At 38.8% G+C, this 24,531-nt stretch overlaps 1 protein-coding gene across 19 annotated transcripts in view; it reads right to left on the reverse strand.

The window, feature by feature from the left end:
- Positions 1-24,531, reverse strand: part of SCMH1 (Scm polycomb group protein homolog 1) — a 200,242-nt gene that overhangs the window by 65,441 nt on the left and 110,270 nt on the right. For all 19 annotated transcript variants that reach the window (XM_057546802.1, XM_057546798.1, XM_057546793.1 and 16 more), the window contains one exon: positions 17,896-18,139. In XM_057546802.1, the coding sequence (XP_057402785.1) occupies positions 17,896-18,139 (244 nt within the window). The remainder of the gene's footprint in view (positions 1-17,895; positions 18,140-24,531) is intronic.

A 24,531-nucleotide genomic window follows, 5' to 3' on the forward strand; every position in this document is an offset into this window, starting at 1 on the left:
CACACCATTGCTTTTATACCATCAATGTAAACAAAAACCCAGGGAAAAAGACAAATAGAATCAGTATTACTATGAAAATAGTTTGACCTCAGATCCTGTGAAAGTGTCTTGGGGATGTGATCCAAGGATCACAGTTGGAGAACTGCTGCACTAAACACTCTATTGGTTTTGTGCACTTAAACTTGCATCTCCCTTTGCCAGGAAAGAACTTCTTTTTCCCAGATATCCATATGGTACCATGGTACCTTTCAGCGGCACTTTTCCTGATCACTCTGTATAAAATAATACCTCCACTTACCCCCTGCCTCCCACACCCCAACCCCTGGCACTTTCCATTTCCCTCTTTTTCCACAGAGAAATTATCACTGCTTACTTATTTTCTGTCTCTCCCAACTAGCATATAAATTCCTAACGGCAATGCTGTTATCTCCACCTCCTAGAATTTTCCTTTATACATGGTAGGTGCTCAATAAATCTTGAGTGAATGAATGTAACCCATAATCTGGCATTTGATTCTAGGATTTTGGTTTGCTTAGATTGCTTTTTCAGTGGTTCATGTCTAAATTCCCTAGCAGGGTTAAAAACTCCAAGAACAGGCTAATCTACATTCCACATAGTCCCCAAAGTTTCTGGCACAGGCCTTGGACGTACTATGTGCACTCCCTTCCCCAGGGAATACTTCAAGTCCCGTAGTCAACTCTGAGTAAAGCCTATTTCCAAAAGACAGCACACATGTGGAATGGTAGAAAGTTGGCAAAATATTTTACCTACTTTTTTCTGGTTTGCAACAACTTCTACTGTAGGAACACTGTAATTGGTATATAAAAATGATGATCTCGGGCTTCCCTGGTGGCGCAGTGGTTGAGAATCTGCCTGCTAATGCAGGGGACACGGGTTCGAGCCCTGGTCTGGGAAGATCCCACATGCCACGGAGCAGCTAGGCCCGTGAGCCACAGCTACTGAGCTTGCGCGTCTGGAGCCTGTGCCCCGCAACGGGAGGGGCCGCGATAGTGAAAGGCCCGCGCACCGCGATGAAGAGCGGTCCCCGCACCGCAATGAAGAGTGGCCCCCGCTTGCCGCAACTGGAGAAAGCCCTCGCACGAACCGAAGACCCAACACAGCCAAAAATAAAAAAAAAAAAAAAAAAAAAATGATGATCTCTTAGCTCCTTGGCTCTGGGTTTCCTATCCAAATACATGCTGGAAGAAAAAAAAAGTCATTCTGATGCTGTTTTCTGGTTGGTTTTAAGCAGAAGGTTCTTGGTTGAACACACAAATGTATATTTTAAAAATGAGCAGATCTGGCTCTGTGCAGCCAAGATCCTTAGAAGTATTCAATTTCTTTGACTTGTATTTCTGGGAACCCATCTTAAGGATATGTTCCTCAGAACTGAAAAATGCTTAAATATGTTTATCATAGCATTATTGTAAGAGAATTTTGGACTATCAAACTAAGGGAATAATTAGGCAAACAACTGTGTATCCATTCAACCAAATTATGTAATCACTAAAAATGATGGCCATAAAAAAAAAAAAATGATGGCCATAAAGACTGTGGAACAGGGCAGATGATATAATGTTAAGTGTAAAACAATATAAAATTTAACATATAGTGTAATTAAACTGTATTTCAAAGAATTATTTGTAAAGAATGAAAATCAGAATAAAATATACAAATTGCTAACAATGGCAAAGGAAACGAGGAAGGTGGGAAATTCAGATTAACTGACTAGGTCCAGTAACAATAGCAATTTTATGAACAAATAGACACTAACCTCTTATGCCTTTTCCAGTAACTAACTGGATAATTTGACCCAAACAGAATCTTAATATATTAAGAGCTGGAAGGGAGCTTACATATCATCTGGTTTAATCTCCTTTTTTGGATAGATGGAGAAACTAAAGATTATAGGGGAAAAATACTTGCTTATGATCTTTCAGGAAGTTAATGGCTAAGCTAGAGCTGGAACCATGGACATTTGAACATGATGTGTGAGTCTGAGGAAGTTACTTCATTTCTTTGCAGTGTAGTTTCTTCATTTGTAAAACAGATGATAGTACTTACCTAATGTGTTACTGTCAAGATTATACGAAATAACAATATGGTGGGACCACTATGGCGCTGGCCACATAGTGACCAACAAACATTAGAGCCTTTTCCCCTTTCTGCTGCTCTGTGGGAGGCAGAAGTGCAGAATAGATTGGGGAGGGTTAGAAAGAGAAAGGGAAAGAGGAAAGTGCCAAGGGGTATCTAAGGGAGAAAGATGTTTCTGATCCTGTTTGTTGTGGACCCTGAATCACTGTTCTAGTAGAAGATACAGCCAATGGGAATCCTATCCTAAGACCAAAGTGAGCCCACTTGAGTCGCTAAAGAGTGTGGACAGGTCAGTGTCCTGCCTCCCCTTCCCCACATTTTGCTCATCCCTCTCATGCTAATAATTAGTATGAAACTACTCTGATGCTTTCCATTTCACAGGCAGTAATGTGGGCAGTATCTGGGACCAGCCAGCTGCGATAGGGGTTCCACACATGAGTAGCAATTTCTAGCCTTTTAACCTAGTTTACAGTCTCTGTGATAAAAGAAATATGAAACTTTTCTTACTGAATTAGAATTAATATTTTTCTCTTGAAACATTTTCTAGTCATAGAATATATATATATATTTTATGGTGGTACTCTCTTAACATACATCTCTGTTACCCTTAGGATTCCTAAACAAATCATCTTTGTCATTTGATCATATTTGTTAAATAATTTCTTTGATTTTTCTTTATTAAAGAAAAATTTGAGTAACATTTAAAAAAAAAGAAATGCCTATTTCTTCACTTGCTAGTTTTTAATCACTCTGAGAACCTTCAATTCTGCTCCAAAATTGGTAACGTGCAATATGTCTAAGTATACAAAAGGTAAGTATATATTAATTAAAATAATGGATGTGCAGTAGTTATTTCAGTCCTTGAAATAAAAGGTGCTTGATCTAGAAATCAAGTTAGCCTGTCAGAGTCTGGCTCAGGGTACTGTGCCGTTAAGGTTGGGAGAAACTGTACCTTTCATCACAAATTCATCTGGACAACTGGTCTTCTTGATTTGCAACTTTGTTGACTGATTTCAGATTTCATTTCCTGGTTTTTATACCTGCCTATGCTTAGATATGGCATATTCTGCTGATAATACAGTCTATCTCCAACTCTGCATTTATTCCATTTAGTTTATTCTAGTTTGACATCAAATCCATGGTTTCCTTAGCATCTCCCCAGCATTTTAGTCTGCTTGCAGTTCTAAGATTCTCTAACACTAAAAGCATAAAGGACTGCAGCTCAAAAAAGAAAATGCCTTTTCCCAGAGAATTGTCCTCTGAATGTCTCAAATTCATTTCTTTCACTCCAGCCCCACCTGCCACTACCTTAAGTCAGATCCTCATCATCTCTTGCCTTGATCACTGAAATGGCCAACTAACTGGTCTCCTTGCCCCTAATTTACCCCCACCCATCATTATCTCTATCCCTTATCTAACAGGTCATAAAGATCTGTCTAAAACACAAACACGATCAGGTCACTCCTTTGGTTAAAACCCTTCAATGGTCTCTTCTAACTTTCTGGGTAAAGTCCCTCTGAACAGGCCCTGCTTATTAACTTACGTCATCTGATTTTAGTTCTCCACCATACGCCCTGTGTTTCAATTCTCAGAATCTTTTTTTTTTTTCTTAGCTTGTGCCTTGTACACGTTAGTCCACTTGGAATGCCCTTCTCTGCTGCATCTCTAGTAGGCTAACAATTCTAGGCATCCTTCAGCAAATGACACAAATCCCAAGAAGCCTTCCCCAGTCTTCCCTCTTTTTCACCTATTCAAGTTGTATGGTATTATTTTGAACTTTACTTCTGGGTAACTCTTAAATATTTCATTCTATTTTTGACAACAATTTTATAATCACCTGTTTTTATAATACACAAAAACTTAAGACTTTTAAATACTACCAATGAAAAATTCACTTTACTTATCATCATACAAACAACATATCTGATAGCTAACCCAAATAAAACTTGATGAAGTGACTTACTCTTCCTGGGTCTCAATGTCTTTATTTATAAAATAACAGCTTTAGACTATAAAATGACGCACATTTCTTGAGAGCTTAGTATGTGCTAGCTGTTGTTCTAATATACAAACTCATTCAACTCCTTACAACAACCATGTGTGTAGGAACTATTATTGCCTCCAATGTACAGATGAAGAAAGTAAGGCTAAGAGAGGTTAAATAACTTGTTCAAAGTCACACAGCTAGCAGATCTCTAAAAAGGTCCTTCCATTTTGAAAGTTTTATGAGAATTCTATGGTTCTAATAAATAAGCAGGATGTAGAAGAAAGTCAAATGAGCAACTGTTTCTACTTTATATTTTGTTTATCTATATCTCATCTCCTCTAATAAAATTATACTCCCTGCTGTACCTAGCATACTGGCCAACACACATTAGAAACTCAGTAAGTATTTTTGAAATTCTCAATTTTTAGAATCATAGATTTCACTGAAAGCCAGGTGTAGGCCAACAGATATTACTGGGAAAGATTAAAAAAAAATCCAATTAATCCTCAATGTTAATGTGGAAAATAAAATTAACAGTTTTTATTTGTTTTGACGGGGTTGGGGATTAGCTTCCGCCAAGTTAGTCAAGATGAGAATGTTATTTTATTTGAGATATGTTAACATAATTTTGAAAACAAAAACACACATAAACAAATATGAGAAAAAAGAAAAAAAAAAGGTGTGGTGATACATTGTCACTAAAAAGCACAAGTGACCAGACAGGCACCACAAGCCCCCATCCAAACAGGCTTCCAGGCCCGCATAAAGCAGAGAGCCAGACTACCCAGTCGCTATACCAGCAGCAGGAAGAAAGGACAGAGAAACTTGCAGGTACTCTAACTATCCTTGGGGAGGGGGTGCAGGGGAGGGGTCCTACCAGTGCCCTTAGATGACTTTTCCAATCCCTTTTATTTCCATGAAGGTTAAATTTCCTAGGAATACCTCAACTGGCACAGTTGATTGAACAACTATATATACAGGTGGTTCCACTCAATTATGAATGACTTCTCCTGTGAGAACTATTGTATTTCATTTTCTATGACTGAACAGCTGGCAGTGACTAGCCTAGAAAACTGACTTTTCTTGTCCAGATGTACAGTAACTAGTTATTGGTGCTCTAAAGGATCTATTTCCCACACTTGATCTTTCTCATTCTACTCCCAACACACATTGCAAACTCATCCAAATCCCCAGTTGCTGGGGTAAAGCACCCTGGAGTTTCTGGTAGATTTCACTATGCTTTTCCAAAATCACTGACGGAAACCCTTCACCTGAGGCTCACACTTTGCAATTCTCAAAGTACCTTAACATTCATTAACTCACTCAATCTTATTCACAATTATCTCAGACTTATTTACCTACTGTTTATCTCTAAACCTCCTTTGAGGCATAGAGAAGTGAAGTGTGGTGTAATAGAAAGAAAAGGATTTTGAACTCAGAAATCATTATGTTCAAATCCTTGCAAATCACTCAGCCTCTCTGAGCTATGAGTTATTGTGAGGTTTAACTGAGATAAAGTTTGAGGATATGGATGTGATAAGCACTGCGCCTGATATGACCTAGGGACTCAACAAATTTTAGTTCTTATTCCTCCTGGGAAACTTCCTGAGCCTCAGTCTCTTCATATGTAAAACAAAGGTAAATACTATAAACCCCACAGTGGGTTTGTGAGATTTACTAAGATAATGTTTCAAAGTGTCTGCTATATTTGAGACCGTGTATGGGTTTCCTTTCTCTTTTTTTCAAAAATATTTATTTATTTATTTTTGTCTGTGTTTGGTCTTAGTTGCCGTACGCTGGATCTCTCCTTGCAGTGCGCGGGCTCTTCGCTGCAGCGCGTGGGCTTCTCCCTGGCTGTGCTGCGCGGGCTCCAGAGCGCGTGGGCTCTGTAGTTGCAGCGTGTGGACTTAGTTGCCCCTCAGCACGTGGGATATTAGTTCCCTGACCAGGGATCGAACCCGCATCCTCTGCATTGGAAGGCGGATTCTTAACCACTGGACCGCCAGAGAAGTCCCTAACTTCCTTTCTTATTAAGATGGTGCTCATTAAACATCCTTCTAAAAAACATTATAAAAAGTAATTAGTTTAACATAGTACTAAGTAGCAGATACAAAAAAGGTTATATATTTTTGTGACCTATATTCCTTTTCTTTGTAGAAAATTTAGAATTGAGGTTATGATTTAAATCCAATCTTTAAAATTTTTTTAATTTTACATTGGAGTATAGTTGATTTACAATGCTGTGTTAGTTTCAGGTGTACAGCAAAGCAATTCAGCCATACATAGACACATATCCATTCTTTTTCAGATTCTTTCCCCATTTAGGTTATTAAAGAATACTGAGTACAGTTCCCTGTGCTATACAGTAGGTGTGACCTACATTCTTTTCCATGGAAAGTTCCAAGTAATTCTGGCTCTACAGTATACTATGAATATTGACCACGTGTACATGAGTAAATTCAGCTCTAAGGCAGGCTTCCATGTTTCTACAGAGCAGATACTATATGATTCTTACTGATTTTTAAAAAACTTAGTTTAATTTAATTTAATTTTATTTTTTGGCTGCGCTACATGGCATGCAGGATCTTAGTTCCCCGACCAGGGACTGAACCCATGGCCCCTGCAGTGGAAGCATGGAGTCCCAGCCTCTGGACTGCCAGGGAAGTCCCTTACTGATTTGAATGAAGAAAAATTATCATGGAGAAAGAAGAGGCATCCTCCTATCTGATGCAAACTTTTACTGGGAAAATACTTGGTTTATCACAACTTGGGTACTGTCATAAAAGATAATTGTAAAAGCACTTTCTAAATCTTTTGAATTACCACCTTACCCCTCAGTACAAAAAAAAAAAAAAAAGATTTACTAGAAAATCCCTTTACCTAACATGGCCATTATGTCCTGAAGTTTGGTTCAACTTGTGCTGACACTAGATAAGGGGTAACATTAAACATCTACTGTGACCATTTGAGAATATAAAAATTAAAAAAAAAATGCAATCCCTTATCTTTAACAAGTTAGGTCACAGTATAGTTCCCTTTTAAGGGAAGCGAGAGTGCCACTCTATTCTGCACTAGCTGGACCATTCCCGACGTGTGGAGCTCGCTCTAGGAACAACACTGTCAGCCAAAGCGGATCAAGAAGAGAGTCCAAGATGATGAGGGCCTTAGAAACTGTCCAATCTCAGAAATACCTTAAGAAAAAAGACCTGGAGGAACAAGAGTATCAAGAGTCCTCTGAAAAGGTTTCAAGTGAAACAAGAAATAAAATTAGAGCCAACAGATAGATACTGGGGGAAAGCAGATTTCACCTCAAAATAAAAAAAAGAACACTTTTAGCCATTAGAGCTATCGCAAATGGAAGGAATATGCTCCTTTGGGAGGGTACATAGTCTCCCTGTCTCTGGAAGAATTCAAGTAAGGGACAGATGAGTATTTACAGGGGATGCTCTCAAGGAATTAGGTGGGAGGTTGAATTTGAGGACTTCTGAGGTTTCCTCTAACCCTGAGATTCTAGGATCCTATGACTTTTTACTTTCCTGACATCTCATATTTAACACTAAGGCAACTAGCTGAATCTTAACCAAAGTCACTTCTAGATGGGAGAGAACATGGTAAAGAATGACTCTGAATTCTTTACATATTGGGAAGATGTTAAGCTCATGTTGGTGGATACAAGTTTTCCAAAATTCTAATATTCACTTGTAAGTTTAAATTTATCATTTACAGCAAATGCTTATATGTTGTCTTTTATTTATTTATATATATATATTTATTTATTTATTTTTTGGCTGTGTCGGGTCTTAGTTGCGGCACGCAGGCTCTTTGTTGCAGTGCTCGGGCCTCTCCCTAGTTGTGGCGCACGGGCTCCAGAGCGCGTGGGCTCTCTAGCTTAGGTGCGCGAGCTCAGTAGTTGTGGCGTGTGGGCTTAGTTGCCCCATGGCATGTGGGATTAGTTCCCCGACCAGGGATCGAACCAGCGTCCCTGAATTGCAAGACGGATTCTCAACCATTGGACCACTAGGGAAGTTCCAGGTTGTCTTTCTTGAAGTGACTGTCTCACTTAATTTTGGAGAGAGTGTCTGCCAAATATTCAAGTCAGTTGTTCTTTGAAGTAAAGATGATGTTCCATGAAAAACGTGGCTACTTCAGTTTGCAACTCAATCACATAAGTGCCGCATCTCTTCCTGAGACAACCATTATATTTGGTTATTTTAAGGATGGAGAAACTGAACTCATAGAGGTTAAAAGACTAGCAAAAGGACACACAGCTAAAGCTAGGATTTGAATCTAGATTTTTTCAGTCTCCAAAGTCCATGCTCTTTCCACTATGTTACTCTGAAACCAATAAACAAGAGCGTATCCCCAAATAAAGGAAAAGATAAAGAACTAAACATGCCTAGTTATAATAATGAAGGGCATCAGGGAACTGAGGACTTCTATGTCTCCAGTAATCCTTAGTTAGGAGTCTTAACTGCCCCCAAAGAATTCATTATCAGATCTTTCCTCTCTGCAGCAACAACACAGCATATGGAGTTGGAAACTGATTCATAAAATATAAGTCCAGCTTGTGTGTGTGTGTGTCTACATGACATAGAACATGAACAATGGAAAAGAAAAAAAGAACAGGGGGAAATCCATTTGGTTTATCAGTTTCCTGGACTGGGATCTTGTTTTCATTCACAGCAGTGTATCCTTGGTCTTGGCATAGTAATTTAGAGGATGTGTTCCTTATTAGCTTTGCTCAACTTGGCTGGGTTCAGCTATGTACTGCCAGTTGGGCTGATGCCCAGGCTGAAACTCCACTGCTCTAAATTCCAGTTCACGTAATAAAGCATGGGTTGCCTCCTGCTCCTATCTAGCTGAGTTAACACATTCAGTTCCCCATATCTAGCTCCTTCTTTCCCTCCTGAATCTTATTCCCACAGCAATGGATAGAGGACCTCTGCAACTATAAAGACATTTCATGTTTTCCTGGGGACTTCTCAGGCTGATAAATCTGTAGAGAGTGGGAAAAACAGAAGGATAAGAAAATCATGCACGATAGGACCAGAGTCATCTTCAAAAACCTCATATTACTGAAACTCAAAGGAGTGTCTGGGGCAACAGGTAAGAGGATTCAGGAACAATTTCAGCAAGTGGAGGGCTACACATTCTCAGAAGATGGTCTGCTAATGTGTCTGGTCAAGTCTAGGCCACCTGGAGAGGTGGGAGAAAAGCACATTGTGATGAAGCACCTGCCGGTCAGCCATACAGTCAAATGAACACATTCCAGCCTTCCTTAGCATAAGACTATCTATCTAAAAAGCTTACAGTTAAGCTCCTGCCTTCTTGCCATATCACCCCCATAATCTTCTGTTCTTCTCTGCTCTGTTTAAGAGTTTGCCCAGTTTCCCTCATCTTCCTGATATACATGAATGTTTACTTTTTGTTTGTCTCCTAGTAAGTCATAATTGAGATTCAGAAATTCTTATTTATAACTGTAGTATCTCCTCAAAAAATCATCTAGCGAATTAAGGGGAAAAATGCAACACAAGGAGTTTACATTACTGGTTTCCAATATGACTTTATTAAGAACCACCTACACTTATTTAAAATAGGGAATTTTGCAAGTTGATATATATTGATGCTGGCACACAGTAGGTGTTAATAAAAGCTTGCCAAAGAAAACTACATGGGTCTAAGTGTTCCCAAGAAAACAGCAGGTGTGGTCAAATTTATGAACTGCCTACGTCACGTCGCACTATTTCCAGGAGTTTGAGAGATGCCAGTTGTTTCATTATATGTGCCAGAAAATTGCTACCACTCTCAGGCATCTGTGGTTGGTGAAGGCAGGAGAGAGAACTGGGCAGAGCCAAGGGGCAGCTTAAGGAAGCTGGAAGAGAGACATGGGGTTTTACTGTCCCTTAAGCAGATATAATTAGAATCAGGGAGAGAACCCAGATCGCCTGCTTCATAATGTAGTGCCACTCATTTCATTTCTTCATATTCCCATTTCTATCTATGTACCATCAGCATACAATCAAGAGAAAAGCAGTCATGGGAGTACGAGTTCACCATACAAACCTCATCTCATAAATATTTTTCCTGACCAAAATAGAGCACTTAAGTGTCTCTCTGTGCAGTTCCCTTTTCTTGGGATGTCTAGACATCTAAATTCAGATATAACTAACAGAAAGGGGGCATCTACTCTGTGCTATATGGTTCTATGCATTTGCACACCCATTTTCTCATTTCAGTCACTCAATCAACCTGGGAAGTAGGTACTTCTCTAAAATCTCCACTGAGCCTAGCACTGCTAATATGGGGCTGCTCTACAATTGTTGGGTAGATGGATGAATAAAGGCCAGAGTTTCTAAATGTGATTAGAATACAAGGCCAAAGCTAGAATAATGACAGAGAGAGAGAGAGAGAGAGAGAGAGAGAGAGAGAGAGAGAGAGAGTGTGTGTGTGTGTGTGTGTGTGTGTGTGTGTGTGTGTGTGTGTGTAGGGAGGGAATGGTATATTAAATAAAGGCAAGGCCTGGAACTAGTATGTCTGAGAGGGTAAAAGGAAAAATTGCCAAATAGCCAAGTGGCTGTCCTCATTAAGGGCACCAAAGAATTTGTTTCACTTATTAACCAACACCCCCCCCCCCCGCCTTTTCTGACATGGTTAGTGAACACAGCTTCTCAGGAGAGGAGAGGGGTATACTGGCCGCCAGAAGCTTCCTGCAGAGAGGACATTCTCCTGCTTGCTGTGGCTTAGTAGAGAAAGAAGTTGGGTGGAAGAGCAGGGGGTAGTCCAGGTGTACGTGTGTTTTGTGACAGAGACGTGAGTGACTATGGGTTCGAAGATATACCTTTCTGGTGATGAGAGCCCTCTGCCACTCTTATTTTTGGCCACAAGGTTTCCAAGATTTAAAAAACAGAAACATTAGTTTAAATAAATTTTAGTCTGCTGTTAAAATCGTAGTAGCACTCTCACTTTTGTACCTGAGTGAATAATGGCTTTAGATGATGATGAACAGAAATGGAATCAGAAAATATAGCATGATCTATTTTATTCAACAAATATTATTGAATAACTACCTATGTGCCAAGTGCTGGGGATATAAAGATGAAGTTAATAAATTAGTTCCACTTAACGAGGACTCCAAGCAGAAGTGTATCCTAACTTTCTAGACATGGTAGGAAGAAGAATTTTAGCTCCCTCATTAATCCTTATACTGAAAAACTAGTATGATTTTACAGGTTGCAGGGGTAACTTTGTTAAATAAATAAAATAGTTGTGATAGGTGTTAAAATAAACTTTAAGAACTCACATTTTAGCTTCTTTATTCAAAGAATACTCCATGCCCCCATCTTATCTTTTCACCACAATGTCTCTGCCTCAATTCTCTCTCACCTGAAATATAATATTATAACGGCTTATTAACTGACATCTCTGACTCCAGCTTCTGGAAGCCACCCAGCCTTTTATTGCTATCAGAATCGTTCTTCTGAAACACAAATCTGACCTGTAACTCTACTGATTAAATCCCATTCAATGGCTCTTACTGCTCTTAAGGAAAAGACTCAGATCCTTAAAATGGTCTATAAGGGAAGCTGTATATTTCCTGTGCCTTCCTTTCCAGCTTTATTTCTTTCTGCTCCTCTCCTTACACCCTACAATCTAGTCATTTAAACATTTTTGAGGTCTTCAATCACACTTTTTAAAAAATCTTGGGCTTCCACTCATCTTTCCCACTGCTAGCTACAACTCTTTTCTCTACCTCCCCATCCTTCAGGTTTCAGCTTAGATGTCACTTCATTTGAAAGCCTTCCCTGACCTTCAACTTTTAATCCTGCAATCTAGGTTAGGGGCCCTTCTGTACTTTATTACTCCAAAGTAATAATTCTCCATTGGTCTATATGCTCACAAAACTATAAACTCTAAAGGCAAAATTCCTATCAATCGACCCAATGACGAGCACTTAGTCATGACTTTGTATTTAGAACTTGAATGAACTGATGGCTGGCTGAAGAAAATCAGCCCATTAGTTGACCTCATGACAGCCTTAGTTGTGTTATTCTTGCCTCTATCTAGTTTTTCCTTGCATAGTTTAGGATTACAATTTAACCAATCCTCTTTCTGACCCAGAATTCCAAAGTGATTACAGTATAGTTTCTTATGTAGTTTTATAACAGAAAGAGACCATCCATCCATAAAGTATGGGACACACTTTTAAAAATGTTTCACAGAAAAAAAAATGGAAGAGATATTCTGAGTTTTGTTTTTAAGTATCAAATTCTTACTCTCTAGCTCAGAGAGAGTACTCTCCAGCATTTCAGCCACAGCACTAAGTCAGATTTTGAAATTTTTCTCTTCGTGTGATGCTGCAGGTAGAAAGGGTAGACTGAAGGGGTAAAGGAAGCCTGGCTGACCATTTACTCCAACAGGTGTGCTCAAGGGCCACACCTCTACCAGACCACCATATTTGCAACAGCATAGAGAGCAGCCAGACCAAATTCACACTATATGAAGACACAAGAGACTGATGTATAATCCAGAATAATAATATATTAACACATAATAAAAATACAGGGACTTCCCTGGTGGTCCAGTGGGTAAGACTCCACGCTCCCAATGCAGGGGATCCGGGTTCGATCCCTGGTTGGGGAACCAGATCCCACGTGCATGCTGCAACTAAGAGTTTGCATGCCGCAAGGAAGATCCCATGTGCCCCAACTAAGACCCAGCACAACCAACATATAAATAAATATTAAAAAAAAAATGAAATAGCTTGGATCTCATTACATAGGAAGCTAAGCTATAATCTGAAACTGTCTTGCCCACCTGAAATCAGAGCAAAGGAGAGGGGAGTTTAGTAGATTATTAAATGCCTAATTAACATTATAGTCATGCCAAGTGGACTGAACTCTTTATTTGGTTTTATAATTTTAAAAAGTAAAGCTTGCCTCTGTTTTAGTTTTATTTTAAGTCACACACAAAAAAAGTGATCAGCTAAAAAAAAAAACCTTCAGCCTTTTATAACCAGTACCCTGGATTAGCTGCAAGCTTGGCGTTTGCTGCTCATCAGAAGTGGCTTGGCCCAGGAGTTTAGGACCTAAAAAAGGATTCCTACTGGCTTAACAAAGGAGAAACAGCTATCATGCAGAGTCCCCTTAGAGAGGCAGAGTCCTGTGTGGGTGGAGTGCAGAGTTAGGTGGGAGGTGAGCTGATGGATCTGGAATCAAGTAGAAGACAGTCATAGGAGTCACCTGTTACCTATCCTCAAGGTCAGGAACCTGTACACTACACAGGGGTGGAAGGACCCTCAAGGATCATCTAGTTCAAACTAGATGACTTGCTCAAAGACAAGGAATGACGTGCTCAAAGACATAAAACAAGTCTCACTTTAGGAATGACTGGCTCAAACACATAAAACAAGCTTGTGCCCTAGCTGGGGCTAGGCTTCAGTTCAATTCTCTGATGTTACGCTACACTGCTTCTTTCCTATTTCATATCAGGATCTGGACGCCAAAACCCAGGGTCTCAAATGAAGCTTTGAAGAGAGCCCAAAGGAGAATGGGGAGAGTATACAGGAAGATGTGTGAAGGTAATATGGCTCAAAGTGATGGCCCTGACAGATGGCCCTACCAAAAGATCTCCATGGCCTCTCCCTCTAGACTCAGCTATCAATAGAACCAAGTCACTTAATCTTCTGAACTTTGCTTTTCTCATAAATAAAATGTATCTGAAAATAATACCTAGTTCAGATTTAGCAGAAGATAAAAAGAAATAATGTGTGTAAAAGAACATCAAATGAATATTGGAATTTTTCCTACTTACTGTGGGCAAGAAACAATCGTGTAACACTTGAATTTTTTAACATTTGCACACTAATGACCAGAAGGTAGAAAGGAAAGAGATAGTATGATTAGAAAGAGAACAGGCTTACACATAGAGAACATCTTGTTTTGTGAAATGAATTGAGTAATCACATTTTTTCCACGTTGTATCACTTGCTTCTTAGCCAGGACACTGAGATGGCTCAAGTTCTATTACTGAAAGCTACATTATAAGCTCTACTGAGGGTATGAGGTGTGGGAGGAGGGAGTTGTTGCAGGAAACAACCCAGCTGCTGGAATGATGGCCGAAGGACCTGGTCTGGAAATGCCAACTGGAAGACCCTCCTACCTCCTAAGCCTGGTCCTTCTGTTAAAAATCTAAGGTCTCCAGAGATACACTGAAGAGAAGGAAAGAGCCAGCAAACACCTCTGCAGTCGTCAGCCACGTGGTGCGCCATATTTCTTACCAGCATAGCGTGCAGTCAGAAACAAATACGCGTCCAGTAGTTTCTGAACACAAAGATTCTCAAGCTCCTCTGGCTTTTGAGAACTGCCCAACTGCCCTAGAAGATTTACCAGTCAAAATAGCAGAGTTCTTTAAGCAAGAAAGTAAGAAAATCAACCTACTAACTGAATATAGCCTGGAGTACCAAGGCTTATCCTGTCTTAGTCTCAAGAAAGCAAAAATGACTCCATTATCACTTTTAAGGCACTTCTCTTCCTGCTACTTCCACAGAGAGATTATCTCACAGAGTCTGCAGAGGGAGGGCAATGGATTTCCCACACTGACCCCAGGGCACTTGTTTCTGGAAGCATACAGAGGAGTAGCACTTTCCTGAGGCAGGAAGTCTGTCTTCTCTCCCCCACACTGCCCCCATCTCAAGTTCTCTCCACTCAGTGCCACCAACCTAATCCAAGCAACCCTATCTTTTCCTGCTCCGCAGTCACCATGGCACAACCCATTCTCCATGAAGCAGCGCAAGTGATGTTTTACGTAACAGCTTTATTGACATGTAATTCACATACCATAAAATTCACCCTTCTAAAGTGCACAATTCAGTGTTTTCAGTAGATTCACAGAGTTGTGCAAACATCATCCCCATCTGACTTTAGAACATATTCGTCATCCCCCAGAGAAACCCCATACCCATTAGCAGTCACTTTCCATTTCCTCTCCCCCCGCAAGCCCCTAGAAACCACTAATGTATTTTGTCCCTATGTTTTTGCCTATTCTGGACATTTCATATAACTGCAGATGTGTGGTCTTTTGTGACGGGCTTTTTCACTTAGCATAATGTTTTTAAGGTACATCTATGTTGTAGCATATATCAGTACTTCATTCTTTTTTATTGCCAAATATTTCATATGGATATAACACATCTTATTTATCTTTTTATCAGATGAACTCTTGGGCTATTTCAACTTTTTGGCTGTTATGAATAATGCTGCCATGGAGTTCATGGTACATGTTTGTGTGGGCATATGATTTCTATTCTCTTGGGTATACACCCACAAGTGGACTTGCTGGGTCACAGGTAACTCTATGTTTAACATTTTGAGTAACTTCCAAACTGCTTTCAAAGTGGCTGCAGCATTTTACAATCTCACCAGGAATGTATGAGAGTTCCAATTACTCCACATTCTCGCCAACACTTGTTATTGTCTGTCTTTTGATTATATCCATACCCATGGGTGTTAAGTGGTATCTCATCGTGGCTTTGATTTGCATTTCCCTAAAGACTAAAGATGCTGAGCATCTTTTCAAGTCCTTATTGGTCTTTTGTATATTTTCTTTGGAGAAATATTCAAGTCCTCTGCCCATCTTTTCAGCTGCGTTATTTACCTTTTTTATTGTTGAGTCATAAGTTTCTTTTGTATTCTTGGATACAAGTGATTTTTTAAAAAAGTAAATCAGATTTTGTTACTCCCTTACATAGTACCCTCTAATGATTCCCCACTATGTTTAGAATAAAATCCAAATTCTCACTCTGGCTTACAAGGTCCTACACGATTTTGCCACTTTGCCCCTCACACAGTGCACTGTAGTCAGAGCAGTGTTCTTTATGCCCTTGAAACATAATAAACTCATTCGTGTCTCAGCACCCTTGTAGGTTTGTCACATCTGCCTGCTTGGAATTCTCTTTCCTTGGATGGCTTCTTCTTGTCATTGAATTCAAATATCCCTTTCAGACAATTTTTCCTAAAAAAACATTGTATCTAAAAAAGCTCCCCCTCCACAAAGAGGAACAAGGGAACTTTTGGGGATGATGGATATGTTCATTATCTTGATTATGGTAATGGTTTCATGGATATATACATATGTCAAAACTTTTCAAACTGTATACTTTAAATATGTGCCATTTATTTTACTTCAATTATACTCAATAAAGCTGTTAAACAAGTAACTCTCTTCACAATCACACCTTCACTGTCACACTCTTATCATACTTTATTTCCTTACGAGAAACTGTCTACCTGAAATCATCTTGTTTACTTCTTGATTTAAATGTTTATTGACTATCTCATCCCTCTAGAATGGAAGTGTCATGAGAGCACTTGATGAATGTTTTTTATCTTGTAACTGCTGTATCCTCAGCTTGGCTCACAATTGGGTGCTACATAAATATCGGGCTAATTGAATGAATGAATTTGATAGAGGTTTAGAAAAGAAACCCAAAGACAATAGGAAGGGTGACTTTCCATTCCCTCACTCTCATGAGTACTTTTAGACTTGAGGGGATGAAATTCTTATTATTTATTTTCTTTATTAAGAGCTACCTTGGGCTTCCCTGGTGGCGCAGTGGTTAAGAATCCACCTGCCAATGCAGGGGACACGGATTCGAGCCCTGGTCTGGGAAGATCCCACATGCTGTGGAGCAACCAAGCCCGTGTACCACAACTACTGAGCCTGCGCTCTAGAGCCCGCGAGCCACAACTACTGAGCCTGCGCTCTAAAGCCTGCGAGCCACAACTACTAAGCCCGTGAACCACAACCACTGAAGCCCACGTGCCTAGAGCCCGTGCTCCGCAACAAGAGAAGCCACTGCAATGAGAAGCCGACGTACCACAACGAAGAGTAGCCCCCGCTCACCACAACTAGAGAAAGCCCGCGCTCAGCAACGAAGACCCAATGCAGCCAAAAAAAAAAAAAAAAAAAAAAAAAAAAAAGAGCTACCTCAAATTCTATCCTGGATGATCTCCAACATCATGATCATTAGAAATATCATTGACTGTTCAACTACTCTGTGGTACTATTCTAGTACTTTATATATACTCTCCCATAGGTAGTGGTTATTTTAATAATAGTATTATAATGATAATATAGCATATTATATAGTAATTATAATAAATATATAATAACTATAATAATAGCAGCAGTAATACAATAAAAACATTTGTTTAGCATTTGGTATTTGCCAGATATTATGCAAGCATTTTACCCATGTAATCTCATTTATTCTTCACAGTAACTTTATGAAGTAGGTATTTTACAGACGAGGAATTCTGAGGTTTAGAGAGGTGAACTAACTGACCAAAGCCACACAGCTGGCAAAAGGCAGAGCTGGACCTCAAATCTAAGTCTATCTTACTTCAAAGCACATGCTTTTTCCATTATGCTACAGTGTTTGTTAAGTATTTTCATATAATACAATGTTACTCCAGCTCTACAAAGCCAGAATGTGCACCTCAAGAATGATACTACTCAAACTCTGAAACAGGCTAGTAATAAGAGTAAGAGAGATGAGAAGCTAGCTGCCTGAAAATAAGCCAAGATATTTAGAGCAAGGAATTTTTACTTTATGCCAAACTCCATGTCTAGCTTCACGTGACATTTAAATTCTTACTGTTTCTGATTACTCTTCAGTAGACATTGGTTTTACCTAAGTTGCTGGCCCTTGCTCCTCCTTTGCCTACGAGTGGGGTTTATCGGTGAAGGTATGCTGACCATGAGAGATCTAGGTAGGCTCCCTTACCAACTTGGGTCCCAACTTTAAAAGCCTTTACCTTTAGTGCCAGGCGGCTGCAGGTTGTCTCCAGTCAAGGAACACCAGCCCACAGGGAAGATGTCCCGGGAGTCGAAGCGGCACCAGTAGTCAAAGGCCCCTCGCCACCCATCAAAAGTGACAAGCACCTCTGAGCCCCGCACCTCCCCAATAGTGGCTGGGCAAATGAAATGAGGGTTCTTCCTGTCCACAGCTTCCAGCTTCATTCCCATTTTGAAGAAGTTGTGAGAAGGCGATGGTGGTTCCTAAATGAGAGACAGAAATACACAGACCTAGACGCAAAGAGAGAGGCTATGTATGCCAAAAGACTGGTATTTCATTTGGATGATTAAAAAGTGACTGCTGTATAGGATTTATAATGGAGCTTGTCTTTCTTTTAAATGAATTTCAAAGTATACCAAAGTATTACTTTGTTAATCCTAATATTTTGACACCTTTGCTTCAGATCTTTTTTTTTTCAAGAAATAAAGGGTAACAGATAAGGCTGAATCCCCTTTTGTGCCCTTCCCCATGCATGTTTTTATACTTCACTATATATGTACAAACCATTTGCATACTTTTAAATTTTATATAAATAGTATTATACTGAACATATCATTCTACAACTTGCTTTTTTTGTTCAACATTATGTTTTTGAAATGTATCCATGTTGATAAATTTAGCTCTAGTTTATTTTAACTGCTAATAGCACTCCATTACATGTATATATCATAATTTATTCACTCTCTTTTGACAGACATTTAAGGTTGTTTTGAATTGTTTACTATTTCAAAAGAGTTTTAATGGCCATTCTTGCACTTGTTCCTTTGTTCACATGTGGCAGGATTTCTTCAGGGTGTATACCTAGGAGTAGAATTGGTGGGTTATAGGATAGATATATACATCTTCCACTTTATTAAATATTGTTAAATTGCCCTCCAAAGCAGTTGTAACATTGTACAGTCTCTCCAGTAGTGTAGCTAGTTCTTGGGTGCTGATCTGCAATGCAGTTGCATAGATAAAGTTTCCAAAAAAGTGTTGTATACTCTATTCTGTTTCCCTTCGTCTTACTGTCTGATCGTGCACCAATAACGTCTTATTAAACGGATATCTGGCAGAAAAAGTCTCCTTACTTTGTTATTCTTCAGTATTGTTTTGGCTATTCTTTCTCCTTGACCTTTCACATGAATTTTAGGATCAGCTTTTCAAGTTCCACAGAAAAACCCTACTTGTATTTTGACTGGAATCCCAGTGAACTTATAATTTGGGAAGAAATAACCTTTGTATGTATGATATTGAGCCTTTCCATCCAGGAACATGATAGTATTTTCCATCTGTTAAGTATTCTTTAACGTAGATTTCTTCTTCAGTATAAGTTTAAACATTCCTCTACAAATGTCTCATGCTTTTTAGGAACCATATTGTAATTTTTTTTTTCTGGCCGTATTGTAATTCTGTTGCTATCTTAAAGAGTATCTTTAAAAATTTTATTTTCAAACCACTTGCTGCTGTTAAATAGGAATGCAACTGATTTTTAAAAATTGATCAACACTTAATACTGATTAGCTTATGCTGATTGATATACCATTTTTTCTTGTCTGTTTGATTTATCAATTATTGAGAGATGTGTATTAAAATATTTCCTAATGATTGTGGATTTTCCAATTTTTCCATGTAATTCTGTCAAATTTTGTTTTACCTACTTTGAGGCTATGTTTTTGAGGAGCATGTATATTTATAACTTTTATCTTCTTGGTGAACTATATTTTTTTATCATTAGATAGTAACCTCTTTAATGCTTTTTAGCACCAAAGTCTTCTTTGTCTAATTTCAGTATAGTTAACACCAGCTTTATTTTGATAAAGGTTTGCATGGTATACATTTTATATTTTTTTACTTTCAACACCTTTCTGTTGTATTTCAGCAGTGTCTCTTGTAAACAGCATGTAGCTAGATTTAAAAACAATCTAATCTATGTCTGACTAAACTGATGAGTTTAAGCTAATTTCTTGTGATAACTGATGTATTTAAATTTATTATAATTATCATACTGCCTACATTTCTATTTAACTTGATTTTTCAAGTTGTACCTTTAACTTCTTTTTTCTCCTTAACAATCAACTGAATTTTCTTCCCTTTTTCCCTTTCAATTGATTCAGATTTTTAAAAAAAATAAATTTATTTATTTTTGGCTGTGTTGGGTCTTTCTGGCTGTGTGCGGGCTTTCTCTACTTGCGGTGAGCGGGCTCTAGAGTGCAGGCTCAGTAGTTGTGGCGCACGAGCTTAGTTGCTCTGCGGCATGTGGGATCTTCCTGGAACAGGACTTGAACCCGTGTCTCCTGCATTGGAAGGCGGATTCTCTCTCCTCCCCTCCCTCCTCTCCTTCCTTCCTTTATTTATTTTGGATGCGTTGGGTCTTCATTGCTGCACGTGGGCTTTCTCTAGTTGCAGCAAGCAGGGGCTACTCTTCGTTGCGGTGCGTGGGCTTCTCATTGCGGTGGCTTCTCTTGTTGTGGATCACAGGCTCTAGGTGCGTGTGTTTCAGCAGTTGTGGCTTGCCGGCTTTAGAGCGCAGGCTCAGTAGTTGTGGTGCATGTGCTTAGTTGCTCTGCGGCATGTGGGATCTTCCCGGACCAGGGCTAAAACCCGTGTCCCCTGCATTGGCAGGCGGATTCTTAACCACTGCGCCACCAGGGAAGTCCCTGGCAGGCAGATTCTTTTTTTTTTTTTTTTCAAATATCATGACTTTATATAAATGTATCTAAACATACAATAGCAATTTGCTTTCCTTTCTAGGTACAGGTATATAAAAAAGTTGAATGATCAGTCTCTTTCGTCTCAAACAGTTTACAGATCTTTTTTTTCTGTAAGAATGGCTTTTTAGGTAGTAAGGTTTGTCCTTTTTTTTTTTTTTAACATCTTTATTGGAGTATAATTGCTTTACAATGGTGTGTTAGTTTCTACTTTTTAACAAACTGAATCAGTTATACATATACATATATCCCCATATCTCTTCCCTCTTGTGTCTCCCTCCCTCCCACTCTCCCTATCCCACCCCTCTAGATGGTCACAAAGCACCGAGCTCATCTCCCTGTGCTATGCGGCAGCTTCCCACTAGCTATCTATTTTACGTTTGGTACTGTATATATGTCCATGCCACTCTCTCACTTTGTCCCAGCTTACCCTTCCCCCTCCCCGTAACCTCAAGTCTATTCTCTAGTTGGTCTGCGTCTTTATTCCCGTCTTGCCCCTAGGTTCTTCATGACCTTTTTTTTTTTCTTTAAGATTCCATATATATGTGTTAGCATATGGTATTTGTTTTTCTCTTTCTGACTTACTTCACTCTGTATGACAGACTCTAGGTCCACCCACCTCACTACAAATAACTCAATTTTGTTTCTTTTTATGGCTGAGTAATATTCCATTGTATATATGTGCCACATCTTCTTTATCCACTCATCTGTCGATGGACACTTACGTTGCTTCCATGTCCTGGCTATTGTAAATACAGCTGCAATAAACACTGTGGTACATGACTCATTTTGAATTATGGTTTTCTCAGGGAATATGCCCAGCAGTGGGATTGCTGGGTCCTATGGTAGTTCTATTTTTAGTTGTTTAAGGAAACTCCATACTGTTCTCCATAGTGGCTGTATCAATTTACATTCCCACCAAAAGTGCAAGAGGGTTCCCTTTTCTCCACACCCTCTCCAGCATTTATTGTTTCTAGATTTTTTGATGATGCCCATTCTGACTGGTGTGAGATGATATCTCATTGTAGTTTTGATTTGCATTTTTCTAATGATTAATGATGTTGAGCATTCTTTCATGTGTTTGTTGGCAATCTGTATATCTTCTTTGGAGAAATGTCTATTTAGGTCTTCTGCACATTTTTGGATTGGGTTGTTTTTTTGATATTGAGCTGCATGAGCTGCTTGTAAATTTTGGAGATTAATCCTTTGTCAGTTGCTTCATTTGCTAATATTTCCACCCAGTCTAAGGGTTGTCTTCTTGTCTTGTTTATGGTTTCCTTTGCTGTGCAAAATCTTTGAAGTTTCATTAGGTCTCATTTGTTTATTTTTGTTTTTATTTCCATTTCTCTAGGAGGTGGGTCAAAGAGGATCTTGCTGTGATTTATGTCATAGAGTGTTCTGCCTATGTTTTCCTCTAAGAGTTTGATAGTGTCTGGCCTTACATTTAGGTCTTTAATCCATTTTGAGTTTATTTTTGTGTATAGTGTTAGGGAGTGTTCTAATTTCATTCTTTTACATGTAGCTGTCCAGTTTTCCCAGCACCACTTATTGAAGAGGCTGTCTTTCCTCCACTGTATATTCTTGCCTCTTTTATCAAAGATAAGGTGACCATATGTGCGTGGGTTTATCTCTGGGCTTTCTATCCTGTTCCATTGATCTGTATTTCTGTTTTGGTGCCAGTACCATACTGTCTTGATTACTGTAGCTTCGTAGTAGAGTCTGAAGTCCGGGAGCCTGATTCCTCCAGCTCTGTTTTTCTTTCTCAAGATTGCTTTCAATATTCGGGGTCTTTTGTGTTTCCATACAAATTGTGAAATTTTTTGTTCTAGTTCTGTGAAAAATGCCAGTGGTAGTTTGATAGGGATTGCACTGAATCTGTAGATTGCTTTGGGTAGTAGAGTCATTTTCACAATGTTGATTCTTCCAATTCAAGAACATGGTATATCTCTCCATCTGTTTGTATCACCTTTAATGTCTTTCATCAGTGTCTTATAATTTTCTGCAAACAGGTCTTTTGTCTCCTTAGGTAGGTTTATTCCTAGATATTTTATTCTTTTTGTTGCAATGGTAAATGGGAGTGTTTTCTTAATTTCACTTTCAGATTTTTCATCATTAGTGTATAGGAATGCAAGAGATTTCTGTGCATTAATTTTGTATCCTGCTACTTTACCAAATTCATTGATTACCTCTGGTAGTTTTCTGGCAGCATCTGTAGGATTCTCTATGTGTAGTATCATGTCATCTGCAAACAGTGACAGCTTTACCTCTTCTTTTCCGATTTGGATTCCTTTTATTTCTTTTACTTCTCTGATTGCTGTGGCTAAAACTTCCAAAACTATGTTGAATAACAGTGGTGAGAGTGGGCAACCTTGTCTTGTTCCTGATCTTCATGGAAATGGTTTCAGTTTTTCACCACTGAGGACGATGTTGGCTGTGGGTTTGTCATATATGGCCTTTATTATGTTGAGGTAGGTTCCCTCTATGCCTACTTTCTGGAGGGTTCTTATCATAAATGGGTGTTGAATTTTGTCAAAAGCTTTCTCTGTATCTATTGAGATGATCATATGGTTTTTCTCCTTCAATTCGTTAATATGGTGTATCACATTGATTGATTTGTGTATATTGAAGAATCCTTGCATTCCTGGGATAAACCCCACTTGATCATAGTGTATGAGCCTTTTAATGTGCTGTTGGATTCTGTTTGCTAGTATTTTGTTGAGGATTTTTGCATCTATGTTCATCAGTGATGTTGGCCTGTAGTGTTCTTTCTCTGTGACATCTCTGTCTGGTTTTGGTATCAGGGTGATGGTGGCCTCATAGAATGAGTTTGGGAGTGTTCCTCTCTCTGCTATATTTTGGAAGAGTTTGAGAAGGATGGGTGTTAGCTCTTCTCTAAATGTTTGATAGAATTCGCCTGTGAAGCCATCTGGTCCTGGACTTTTGTTTGTTGGAAGATTTTTAATCACAGTTTCAATTTCAGTGCTTGTTATTGGTCTGTTCATATTTTGTATTTCTTCCTGGTTCAGCCTTGGAAGGTTGTGCATTTCTAACAATTTGTCCATTTCTTCCAGGTTGTCCATTTTATTGGCATAGAGTTGCTTATAGTAGTCTCTTAGGATGCTTTGTATTTCTGCGGTGTCTGTTGTAACTTCTTTTTCATTTCTAATTTCATTGATTTGAGTCCTCTCCCTCTTTTTCTTGATGAGTCTGGCTAATGGTTTATCAATTTTGTTTATCTTCTCAAAGAACCAGCTTTTAGTTTTATTGATCTTTGCTATCTTTTCCTTCATTTCTTTTTCATTTATTTCTGATCTGTTCTTTATGATTTCTTTCCTTCTGCTAACTCTGGGGTTTTGTTGTTCTTCTTTCTCTAATCGCTTTAGGTTTAAGGTTAGGTTGTTTATTTGAGATGTTTCTTGTTTCTTAAGGTAGGATTTTACTGCTATAAACTTCCCTCTTAGAACTGCTTTTGCTGCATCCCATAGGTTTTGGGTCGTCATGTTTTCATTGTCATTTGTTTCTAGGTATTTTTTGATTTTCTCTTTGATTTCTTCAGTGATCTCTTGGTTATTAAGTAGTGTATTGTTTAGCCTCCATGTGTTTGTATTTTTTACAGATTTTTTTTTCCTGTAATTGATATCTAGTCTCATAGCATTGTGGTCGGAAAAGATACTTGATACGATTTCAATTTTCTTAAATTTACCAAGGCTTGATTTGTGACCCAGGATATGATCTACCATGGAGAATGTTCCATGAGCACTTGAGAAGAATGTGTATTCTGTTGTTTTTGGATGGAATGTCCTATAAATATCAATTAAGTCCATCTTGTTTAATGTATCATTTAAAGCTTGTGTTTCCTTATTATTTTTTTTTATTTTAAAATTTTATTTTATTTACTTTTGTAT

This window comes from Balaenoptera acutorostrata, chromosome 1, assembly GCF_949987535.1.
Source record: "Balaenoptera acutorostrata chromosome 1, mBalAcu1.1, whole genome shotgun sequence".
NCBI lineage: Eukaryota > Metazoa > Chordata > Mammalia > Artiodactyla > Balaenopteridae > Balaenoptera > Balaenoptera acutorostrata.